Source organism: Contarinia nasturtii, unplaced genomic scaffold, assembly GCF_009176525.2.
Source record: "Contarinia nasturtii isolate CC-2019 unplaced genomic scaffold, AAFC_CNas_1.1 Cnas_scaffold_78, whole genome shotgun sequence".
NCBI lineage: Eukaryota > Metazoa > Arthropoda > Insecta > Diptera > Cecidomyiidae > Contarinia > Contarinia nasturtii.
The window spans coordinates 4881562-4894216 of record NW_022197436.1 but is presented as its reverse complement, the minus strand read 5'-3'; the positions used below and the strand labels follow the sequence as shown (position 1 = coordinate 4894216).

The 12655-nt window shown below is 33.9% G+C and overlaps 1 protein-coding gene and 1 long non-coding RNA gene across 4 annotated transcripts in view; one reads left to right on the top strand and one right to left on the bottom strand.

Moving 5' to 3' along the window:
- Window positions 1-8892, top strand: part of LOC116343692 (cation-independent mannose-6-phosphate receptor) — a 64490-nt gene extending 55598 nt beyond the window's left edge. For 2 of the 3 annotated variants that reach the window (XM_031771936.1, XM_031772050.1), the window contains exons 13-15: window positions 7266-7389; window positions 7769-7902; window positions 8700-8892. In XM_031771936.1, the coding sequence (XP_031627796.1) occupies window positions 7266-7389; window positions 7769-7902; window positions 8700-8780 (339 nt within the window). In that variant the 3' untranslated portion in view covers window positions 8781-8892. Of the gene's footprint in view, window positions 1-7265; window positions 7390-7768; window positions 7903-8292; window positions 8382-8699 lie in introns of all 3 variants that reach the window. The other variant, XR_004201357.1, reaches the window with a different exon arrangement.
- LOC116344019 overlaps window positions 7095-12655 on the bottom strand; it is a 91975-nt gene continuing 86414 nt past the window's right edge. Inside the window, exon 3 of the long non-coding RNA XR_004201377.1 lies at window positions 7095-7134. This is a non-coding gene — a long non-coding RNA (uncharacterized LOC116344019). The remainder of the gene's footprint in view (window positions 7135-12655) is intronic.

Genomic DNA, 12655 nt, shown 5'->3' with positions numbered 1-12655 from the left:
TCAGTTGTGCATCGGTCACGAAAAGAATAGATTAGGTAATTGCACAGGAGTGGTGATTCGGTGTGCAAAAGTATCGAAATACGAATCGATTTCAGTTCATGCAAGTAATATCAATGTCAAAATAACTTTTGTCGGCCCGTCACTTCGACGTGTCATTTCAACGTGTTCTAAAAAGTTGTTCATTTGTCATAAGTCGTATATGAAAAATATTCATTTCAAGACAATGTTGATGAAAATACTTTTGTCCAATTAGAAAAGATAATGAGGGCTAACGCCAGCCCAAGAGAATAAAACGTTTTGTGTGTACATCAATTGTGTGTTATCGCTTCGATAAAAAAAAGTAGCTGAGCCAAAATCTAATTAGTCAATGTAATGCTATAAACAACAACGAACATCACTCTCTATATATACACGAATTCAATTGTTATCTCTGATAATCTAACATTTGTAGAGGATAAATTGAAAATTAATTGTATATTATTTGGATATTTATGTGTGCAGTATACAGAAACTCCATATCTCACTCTCTCTCTCTCACTCCAAACGCCATTTCCACTAACTCACTCACTCATTCATCCACATTGAGCGCTAGTCGGTCGATTATATCTTTTAAAACAGCGCATAAGAATCAACAGTGAAGAAAAGAGCGGAAAACATTTTACTCGCCGGTTTAATATTTACGGAATCGATGGATTTTGTAAATTTAATTTTATCTGTGTGCATTAACCAAATGAAAACTTCTCCCCAATGAACCAACTGATAAAGTTTCTGATTCGAAACGGGCCATTTGTGCTCGTTCATCTGCTAATGGTGATTTTACATTGTCCGTTGTCTGTACGGTACAGCAACAATACACACCGACACAAATACATAACTGGAATTGAATTAATATCGATTCAATAACAATAATGTGATGCACGTAATCGAGCACCGTCGTCTTTGCAACGAAACGAAATGGTAACAATGGCGTAACCGGATCTGAATCGCTTCACACTCGACGAAAAATATCTAGATATATCTAAATATGAAATTATAATGAGCTCAAGCTGCTTCACAATTTCTATAATCTATTTTACCGAAGAGAATGGTTGTGTAACGAAATGGTCTTTTGTGTTGGCTAGCAACATTTTCTTTGCCTCCTCGCTTGCGTTCTTTTGCAAAAAAAAAAGAAAAATTCCGTACAGTCATTGATACACCTGTCCAATATTTAATTGGGCATTATTTTATGTTTTCTCCCCATGGCTCGTGCCAGTCATGACTTTGCATATTTATGGAATAGAACACCATTTGCAGATTTGTATTACCAAAATATGATGATTATATAATAGAAAACATTGGGCATTCAGACTCTCGAAAATGGTGTATTGATTGGCAGTGTAGAAAAATGCAATTATTTTGCGTCTTTATTGATTGCGTTAGATAATGAATGCTGGTGCAAGTAATCATAAACGTTAAAGATTTATTGAAATGATTCTCTATGTGGAATTTTATGTAATTTTCCAACCGCAACAAATGTTTCGAATTTTTTTTTTTTTTTTTTCATAATTTATTTGTTTGCTCCGCGAAATCGTAATTATTTTGCATATAATAATCAGAAATTGGATGTGCGAATGTCGCGCAATAATCTCATTATTCATGATATTATTATCGAAATTTTAATGAAAGCATAATATCAAAATTCAATAATTCATTTTCGTATTCAAAAATATGATGTGGAGAGAGAGGCACACAGAGCACGAATTTATCTTCCGCTTGTTGAACAAAATGTTCGTACATATGTTCCGTCAACGTATATACATATATAAATAATATGCAAAAACAGCGCGACAGCAAACAAGTGTACAAAGCAAATTGAATTTTTGTGTATGCATCTAATCTATATGTAAATATAGATATGTTGGCATTTGTTGAAAATGCAACATTTCAATGATCAATGACATGTTAGAGCAACACCATCATTAATTCATATTTTGGATGGGTGCAATTGGCTTTCTCATTTAAAAAGTAATGACAACACAAATGAACATTTTGAAGTTGCCTGACAAATTAACCAGATTCACAAAAAAAAAATGTAAGCAAAAACCAACCGATCCAGATATAGATACAGATATCCATTTTTCTCAAGCATAAAAAGCAGCATGCAAATTCATGGCACGCTTGGATTAAATTATATTTCTATAATTTAATCACTCGACACATCTAAAAATTATTGGATATTATTTGCGACGTAAGATGAACTGCATGCATGGCATCCATACCAATGCGAGCAGTCAACGTATGACGACATGCTTGTGTCAGCAACCGAATTACCATGTCAAAGGATGTAGAATATAGCGCTCTCTTTCTCTCTCTCTTCCCATTTCTCTTTCAAATGCTCGATTTTTTTGTTGTTGTTGTCGTCGATGTTAACGTTTTTCATTTTATTTTCAAACGAAAATTCACACAAAATAATAACTATGTGTTTTGCATGCGATAATATGCAAGCATACATATAGCATGCACATACACATTATTAGTTTATGTGAATTTATGCTAGAATTTATGAGATTGCGACATCGACATGAAATTCATTTGAGTTTATTCGTTCGTGCTAAGAATATGGATTATTTCCCGAAAAAATATTTTTTTCTATATATATATATAGAGATACCAATGTGATTATTTCGAAAAGTTTTCTATCCATTCAGTGCAATTTATCGGGGGTGGAGCACACAAACTGTTAGCTATTTCTCTCTGTGTGATGCGACAAAACCAGACTAAAGCATTTTCTTTATGAATATTTGCATAATTAAACACAGGAGCTGTGCTTTATTATGCGGCACTAAGCCCAAATTAAAATCCATTCAGTTTGCTCTCGGTTGCTGGTAGGTGCCTTTTTGTGTTGCCGGCTGTGGCATGTTCAAAGCCAAAACCATTCATCTTTTGACATAGACAAAAAGGACATGATTGCAACTACAAGTATGGTCTACGAATGAAGATGTTGGACGATCAGCATACAAAAATGGACCGTCGAATCGAGGAGAGAGATAGAAAAATACTTCGAAGTATTATCATATCATGTCGAAGTTCTATTTAGAAAGTTACGAATAATGTGCCGAGATTTGAAGCCATTGCATAAAGTAATCCAATTAGGCGCGAAACGGAATATTATTATTCAGATTCATTCAATCATCAATGACATTGGTGAATTGAGAAAAATTGTTGAGCGCAGAGTATCCCTTACTTAGGCTCATTCGCTTGCACTTATGCCGTATTCCCAATCATTTCATTTTAGTAACACGAAATAAGCATTTATCATTCGCGTCCCTTGTTATTTTTGCTCGGTTATTGCGCACGCTCTCTCTCTCTCTCTCTATCCCTCTTGGTTTCTCACTAACTTGTCAATCCTCAAAACGCTTCGAAACCAAACTTCATCAAAAACATCCATTTTTCAAACGGTCCATTAGATTGCCGGTTTCAATTCCCTTCCGTCAGCTATAATAATATTTTTTGTTCGTCTTCATTGCCCATTTTAAACGCCACAGCCAAATCTTATTACCTTCTAATCCACTCAGCCACAGTCTCGGCGGCGCTTCGAATCGCACCCACAACTTTGGTTTCCACTTTCTTATTTTTTCCACTTCGTTATTACTTTTGCTTGAACACACACACAAACCATCATTCTTTTTCGTGTTTGCATTTGTTGGCAATTGACCGAATGAACTCGCCTTTTACTACATTCGATTTGCGACGATGCAAATCAGAGATAGACGATGGAGGTGGCAATTGTCAGCTAATGGCCAAGTTACAGAGAAAATAGCACGTTTCACCATTTTTCTTCGTATGAAGCGATTATGGCAACAACAACACTTGCTGACTGAGGTGTAGATATCGTTTCGTGTTTAATAATTATGATTGATTGAATTTGAATAATATATAATTTTTTTGGTTTTGCTTTGTTTTGGCACCCCCCCAATCCAGGATGTCGCTAGCACACCCATTATGTGTAACAGACTGCGTGTGCTACAGTCATTTTTCTTCGTTTGATAACGCGTATATATAACAAAAAGTAAACAGAAAATTCGAATCTAATCACACAGAAACACTCTCACAGAGTTTTGAATAAATAATCCAGCAATAATAGACGAAACTGGTCGACCTGAATGATGAGAAGAATGGCAGGGAAGAAAAAAAAATTTAAATAAGAAAAATACTTTCTGGTGATATAAATATGGGCACAGCAAAAAAAAATGAAGCCGATAAGAATATCGTCTGACAATGATGTTTTAATCAGCATCGAATTTTCGACCTGCGCTTTTTTCTGGTTGAATTTTTTTGGCGTGTTATAAGAAAGGAAATAATGTTTCATTTGTGTAATTCATACATTTGGGCTGTTCAGATTTTTCAATAGGTCCACAGATTGCAATGAATTCTTTTCGAGATTGTATTTTTTTTTTTTCATCATAATGACGAGCGCCCGGCAAGCTTTTTTTCCATTGCTTGTGTCCACTTTCTTTAATATTCGTTTGCCATTCCGAAAACGAGGACCCATCGAATTTGCTTTTCATTTGAGGATTACGACCGGATTTTTTCTGTTGCCTCCACCAACGAACAGCATGCAATCAGAAAAAAAGCACAAGCCACCCCAAAATCCATTGAATATATACATTATAATATTTCAAAGAATCGAAATGATGATGAGCAGCCGTTTTGCTTAGTATGCAATAATTGCGAATCGAAGAATTTCAATCGAATTCCAATCAAAAGCGAACAAACATAGTTAGGCCAGCACAGTATACGATATGAATCGATTTCGGTTGCGACAAACGCATAACACGCATTACTACAAGATCAACACCCGAAATTAAAATTACTTTCTTCATTTTATTTGGCTGCCGTTGCTTGCTCTCACAAAATGAATTCCGTTGAATCACAGAAAATATTTAATAATTCTCTTGCTCACTTCCATTTTTGTGCTTTCTGTAGGGCTTAAATTTCCTTTTTTTTCAAGAATGAGCGCATTTAACAAAAAGAAAAATAGAAAAAGTTTTTTTTAATCCATTGAGCAGATGGCTACTTGAAAAAGTTCTGAGTGTGTGTGTGTGTGTGTGTGTGTGTGTGTGTGTGTGAGTGTATATAAATGCAGCACGCAGCTTGCTTTCGTTCGGCGTCTTCTGTCGTTTTTTTTGGCTCGCGTTTTTGCAACGAATTGAGCGTTTTCTTTCAACATTTCTTTTCATTTGCGATTTATATTTCGTGTGTTCTTCTTTTAATTTAAAATTGTATCCTATTAATGAAAGCGCAAAGTGTTTTTTTTCTTCTTCTTTTTTTGCGAATAATGTCTTTTTATATCATGAAATGATAAAAATGGAAACGGAAAATCTCGTATTCGCCATTTGAATTCGACACACAAAGAAACTGGGCATAGTAAATGTATAAATATTGACACACGAATGGCCAAAGAGAAAAAGAACCGACCGAAATATTCTAAAAAAAAGAGGCGAACAGAAAATGTATTTATAATAAATTGAAAGACTTGCTACATTGAGTGAAAATTAATGTAGAAACTTTTATTCCTCTCTGTACTTGGAATGAAATTTCTAATATTTTTGTTGCGTTTTGTATTTAGTTTCGCATTGGCATAACAAAATGTAGAAAAGCCGAATTTAAAAAAAAAATATATGCGTTTTACATGAATCTGTGAATGATTTTACGAGACCAAAAGTTTATCGCATACAGCCGTTTTTTTCCCTGCGTAGGTCTTGCAATTGGTCGCCAATGTAGCTTGTTGTTTGTGCGATTTCATACAGAGTACACGCGATGTGACTATGAGCTCATATAACAAAACTGCATACTACTGCCAGAATATATTTGCCGCTCTCTCTCTCTCTCTGCCCCTTTGTTCGAATGGGATTTGGTACGATTGTATTTCGTTCATATCAATGATTTATCGTTTGTTGTGTTTTCATGAACATAATTTATTTACTTCATTTTTCGACGAACATCTCCAGTTTGTTGCCATTGTTTCGGCTTTCGTTTCGTCCATAAATCGATAAATGATTCGGGGATATTCTTTTTTTTGTTTTTGTTCTCTTCACTCTTCTTCCATTTTCTATTTTCATCGTATATATAAATTTGTATCCATATTGAAACGCGCCTGGGAAAAATAATGGTTCGGTGTGCGCGTTTGCACACACATCTTGTTTGCTTGTCAGTGTGTTGTGGCCCAGGTTTCCAGTTCGATTGTTTTACTTATTCATTTTCAGTTAGATGCAATTCCCAATCGAATTTGAATTATTAATTTAATCAGTGATTGCTCAGCTTTTGTTTTTCCGACACACAATTCCGAAGACGATTGGCGAAGACTGTTTGTAGGTATGCCTCTCGAATTTTTTCTAACGTTGTTGTGTAATTCACGGAATGCCACTTTAATATCCAGTAATCTGGTCAGTTGCTAACAGAAGCTTGGCAGAAACCAACTAACACAAATCACGCCTTGAAATTGAATATATTTTTACTTATTACATAGTGATTTGTCTGGAGTTATTGATACAAATGTAAGCGTTGAATAAAATCTGTATAGCAACATTTTCAAAACAATAAACGGCGTCATTCTGTGCCTTGATTTGCTGGCATGCAGATACTCATTTAGCAAATTCATAAATCAAAATATTTTTGTAGTTATCCATTCGACTCGATACGATGCTATTGCCATCGCTGTTGTACTGTTGTTGTTCTTATTCTATTATAGATTCAATGAAATGTAGTTAAATCGTTGAATGGAATGTACTCCCATTCAATTGGAGTTTGTCAAATGTTCAGCTATTTTCATAAAGACACATAAAGCTTGAGGCTTTGCAGTCGGAAAAATTCACACATTGTTTTGTTTTGTCACGATGAAATTCATTTGGAAACAAGAATACGAAATGAAATGATTATCATGGTTATTGACAAGTTTTCACATTCTTGGCGAAAATTGTTCGTGTGCTTTTCTCTCATTCATTCTTTTTTTCTTTCTTTCTTATTGTCCACTTTGTTATGGTTCCATAAGCTTATGATACATAAATAGATCGGCCAATGAAAATCGACAGTAAGCACGATTCCAAAACACTTACCACTGTAAATTCTTTGCATGTAATTGTTGTATTAGAATTCCTGTAATGAAAAAAAAGAGACCAAAATTAATTAAAGCGCCAAAAAGTTGGGCGTAAAATTCGAAATTAGGTTCTAAATACTAAGCTAATTAGTTTATTCTTTTCTCTTCGGTTTCGTTCCATATTTTACAGACAGCATCGTGCGGCAGTGTGTATGTCATGGAAACGCCATTAATTTGCCCACAATTGGCTATTGAAGTTGCCAACAATGCCGGACCGAAACATGAAGCCAAAACCATAAAACATTCATTCTGGGGTAAGTAAACATCCATTTTCAATTTCTTTATTTATAACTTTTTCGTTTAAATTTCAATTTGAATTTGTCATCTTAAGCATTTTTTCTGGTTACTGCCTATTACCTCTTCTTTTTCATTTTTGTTATTGGACGTTTTGTTTTTTTTTTACTTATTCTTCAATATAAAAAATGATATTGTTTTTCTAAATGCCTTTGTCAATCAGAGAGAAAGGGTCCGCAATCACGAGGATCTCGCCTTTAAAAAGGTCGCAATGTAGTGAAATTAATAAATTAAAGCGAATAAAGAAAAAAATAAATAAGCAAAATTAGAACAAGCATTTAACACAAAAGAAAATTGATAATAAAATGTAAAATATCTAAATTAACGGTTCTATTACAGGTGCACTTTTAATAACAGCCGCTGTTACTGTTCTTTTATTGGCATTGATTGTGCTCGTATTGAGAAATCCGAACCGACGATATCAAATCATGCATTTGTTCCGGCGTGGCGGTGCCAGTGTCCATTATTCACGAGTAAGTATTCCGCCATAAAGTGCCATACAACGAACAATTTTCAACAACAAAAAACAAGTGCGAGAGACAGAGAGGTTGCGAAGAAGTTTTGACCGAGGAGAAAAGTTTTTTTTTTTTTGATGAATTAATTAAACGGAGAAAATTCGTTCAAATTTTGTTCCATTTGCCCAAATTGTTTTTGAAAAGTGTGTTCTCGTTTCTCGTGTTTTTTTCCTTCTCTTTTTTTTTGCATTTTCATAATTGTTTCAGTGTTGTTGATATTGATTAGATTTTTTGTTGCTGATTTTGATTGACTGACTGTTTACAACATTTTTTTTTTCATTTGAAAAGCATATTTCTGACCGTTGTTTTTTTCTGTCTTTTGATTCCATTCGCTGGGATTATTTTCAGGAAGAATTGTTCGACTATTAAAATATAGAGATTTTAGAGAGAAAAAAAAATAATGTTTTGTTTGGAGATTAATTACCATCATAGTACAGGTTTTTCTTTTGAGTTTATCATTTGGGTCGATAACAATAATTATTATTTTTAATGAAAACAATCCAACAATTTTTATAACAATAATTTGCATGATCGTATTTTAAATCGAATTAATTGCATTTTTATAAGCATATATTGCACGCGATGCTTAAATAGATCAATGCTGTTAATAAGTATTTATAATTAACACGGGGAAAAATGCTATGGTGTAGACTTGCCGAATTAACAAAACGCAAGAATAAACAATAAATTTGCACGTATATCAATCTATCTGTGACAAGTAAAAAAAAATATCTGTTTGTATTTTCTTTTTCCAGGTTCGCCGGAATGAAGAAGCAAATTTATTACTTGATCAACCCGATGGTTTGTCTGACAGCGATGAGGATTTGTTAATTTAAGTGATTTCAATTTATATTGTCACAACCATATTCGAAATCAATCAAGGCAGTAAATCGCAAAAAACTACAACTATTTTGATATCAATATATAAAGTGGCTTTTTCACATGTAACTTGTAATAGATAAAATATTTTAAAAACCAAAGTAAGACTAAAATGAATGATACTGGCTTGTGATAATTCTTGATGTCTTTATCGCCATAGATATGATTATTTGAAGAGTGAATGGCTCATGTTGCTTAATTTTTTTTTTATTTCTGACTGTTGCAATTTTTGTTTCAAGTATATAACACGAGTAAATCTGAAGCTTATTTATGATGCAGCAAACGAAACCAAATGTTATTGATTGAACTTAACCATTGAATAAAGACACTATTTGTAAGAGTATAAAATATGTTGCGTTTTCATTTTATCATGAACTAAATCGATTTGAATTTAAAAAGGTGAGGTGACACAGTTTCCGAAGTAAAAGAATAATATAAAATGTCTGAATTTAAAATATGATATTTTTTTGCTCGCATATAAAGACGTGTCAACTCGAAACTTGGTAATAGACGGAGCCAATCAAAAATCTAATAAATGGTCACAGCAGAGCACGTGCTATCTCAAATGGGAATTGATGAAAAAAACAACAATATATAGGACACAAAACATCTATGTTATGAATAGGTAGAGGTTTAGATTTTCAACACAAATTACAATCAAACTGACACATCTTCATTTAATGTGTGAAACGCGAACTTATTAAATGCAGTGAACAACAGAAAACTCTTGAATCTGATTACGAATCGTGGCATATTTGTGTGCAAATGAAAAAAAAAAAAATTACGAAAAGTTTGGTACGTACAAAAAAGGCATAGAAGACGGAAGAGAGTGGAAGGAGAATCATACACACCATCGCACGTTCGCTGCTTGTACACTCGCTCACTTCCAACGAGCACTTAATTTAAATATTTGCGCGGCAGTAATCGTAAATGAGGCGCATTGCGGATTCAATGGAATCAGTAGAACAGCGTCAAAGTTTGAAAATGAGAAAAAAAACAAAAAGTATACAATGAAGCACCAAATACCAACCATCGATATGCATGGTAAGTTGAAAAACATATTTTGAGTTCATGGTTGATATCAAAAATACTGGAAAACTTGAAAGGTAAGGTGGACGAAAAATATTTATATTTCTAATACATCGAACGATTTTTGCATTATTCATCGCACACTTTTCCATTTTTTTTGAATCCGTCCTTTTGAATCTATTTAGATTTTTTTTTTTTTTGCATTTTTTGATTAATGTTATTAAGTCGATGAAGTCTTTCATAATGTGAGGTGAAAAGTTTGAAATATTTTTTTTGTGGAATTTTTGCAAAAATTGAAGAATTTACTCATTTTTACAATATGTTGGCGAGTAAGGAAGCGTACAGTGGAACACCGAATGGTGAATTAAATGGAGATTATTTGCTCACGGACCAAACATACGGTGGTCAACGGAATTTCTAATCAATCGTAATAATGGCATCTTGGGTGTTCTTCTATTCGGCAAGAAAAGAAGAACAAAGCATGGTGTGTATGTATGCATCGCCATCTCTATTTATCTGTAACAACAAAACCAATCTGACACACTCAATAGATAAGCGTGGTGATGTTGATTATGATGGTGTCACAAAATAAACTTTCCAATCGAATTTGATCAGGTTTATTTAGATATCGGTTAATAATTTAATCTGATTGAAGGTACACGAGATAGAAAGAGAGATGATATAATCAACAGTCAATAACATAATTCACTGAGGCGAAGATCACACACTTTATGCAATCATCGACCTCAAAGACCTTTAATTTCTTCATTCCTTTTTTTCTACTGTCTTATTAGAAGTGATCGCTGCCACACACGTGCATTCTCCAAAAACAAAAACGAAGAAGCCGAACGAAATGAGATGAGAGAAAAAATAATTTAAAATCATCGGCCGTGGAAAAGAATGTTTCCAATTAGATTCGATGTCATTATCGTTACACAGCACATTGTATAGATTCCATCTCTTTTCTGTTGTGTTCGCGCTGAGCATTTTACGTTGTTCTATCAACAGCTGTCGTATTTCGTATTTGAAGGAGACATGAGCTAATTCCTATATAAATGCATACAGATTTCATCCGAAAGTATAGTGAACTCTCAACATTTGATATGAATGCTTGGATTCACCCCACGAAATATTTCTGTTCGACATCACAATCGATTTCGTTGTAATGTCCGTTCGCTTATCAGCGGCGTAATCCACCATTCCCTTGCTTTCGATTCATTCGCTTTTGTTTTGTGTCTTTCAATTTTCAATATTCCGTCTTTTAGTTGCCCTTCGACATGTGCCATGCCGAAGTTCACGAAAACCTGTTACGTTCTCCATTATCTTCACAATAAACACATCGAAAATTAAGGCAATAGCACTTGAAAATACATTTTGTTTGATGATTTTTTTTGTTCGGTTGTTCCAATTTTTCCTTTCTTTTGGCCCGACCGCATTTGTGCATGCGTGCGTTCGTGCTCGTCTTTTGTGTGTGTGGTCTTTTTTTCCATTCAATCATTGAGTAATAAATTACAAACCCAACTATGTTATTAGATATTTCATTTGAACGAAACAACTCGATGATATTGAAAGTTTTGACAAAAAAAAAAAGAGAAGAATCGACACCGATACAAGAACGAACACGGATAACACAGTCAGAAAGAAACAAAAAATCATTAAAATCGAAGCAAACAACCGACAAATAACATAGTTGATGATTCTTTTATGGGATATTCATTTTGATATTTTAGTTTTTATATTGAAATTAACTCACTGCAACAGCTGTTTTGTTTGTTTTGTGTTTTTTGTCGGATGGAAAATGGCTAATTACTAACCAAGTTTGAGGGAAATTAAAGACATATTTTGAGGATAATTTTTACTACTTAATTTCTGGTGATGCTTTTGCAAGATCAGTTCAAAATTATTGTCTGGTCGTCCATTTCCATTTGGCAGTAATTGACGTACTGACGAATGAACGGCAAGTCCATTATTCATAGAATCCAAAATAAATGTTCGAAATTTGCTTTATACTATTATTGTTATGTGTGTATATTTTTTTATTTCGTTGGTTGTTTTTTTTTCATTCCATGTTTTCCATACTAAATTTTGTTGAATCGCATTCAAGCGAAAACTTAGGCAAAAACTTTATAAGAACTCCTGAAAGCAGTTTTGTAACAAACTTCTCCTTACAAGAAACCGCCGACCAAAAAAGAAAAATCCCAATACGAAGAGAAAAACGACACACACACACAACGATGGAGACTTGACTGCAACTAACGAATGGCAACAGTGACTGCAACAGCAACACCAGCAACGAAACGTAGCAGAAGCAATTCAAAAAGGCAATCCAAGTCCAGAATGTTGGAAATATCGAACAAGTGCACACAGGCTGGCGCGTTCTTCTTCACATTACTGCACTGAATGGCAGCAAAATGTAAACGGTATACAGTATGGGCAAAAACAAAATAAATATTCGTATACTATATACACATAGTTGAAATATTCAGTTAGGAAATAAATCGTCTGTGCACAAATACTTCCCATGTTGTCTGAAAAGTGGTTCGGACGAGGCCAAAGCGACAGAGTGAGAAAACGGTTAGCATGGCTTTGGCTCACGCAAAAGATAAGACTTTGAAAAAGCACGAAACTTCAGAACGAATATTTGAATTCGAATTAACGAAATGGAGTGAGAAAAAGTGAAAAAAAAAAATAACGATTCGCTCCCGCTCACTGAACTCGACAGTGTATGTGTGTGTAAATAAAATTATAGAAAATAAATAAAACATTTCCATTGAAACGGTTGGTTGCAATTTTTCTTTGGATG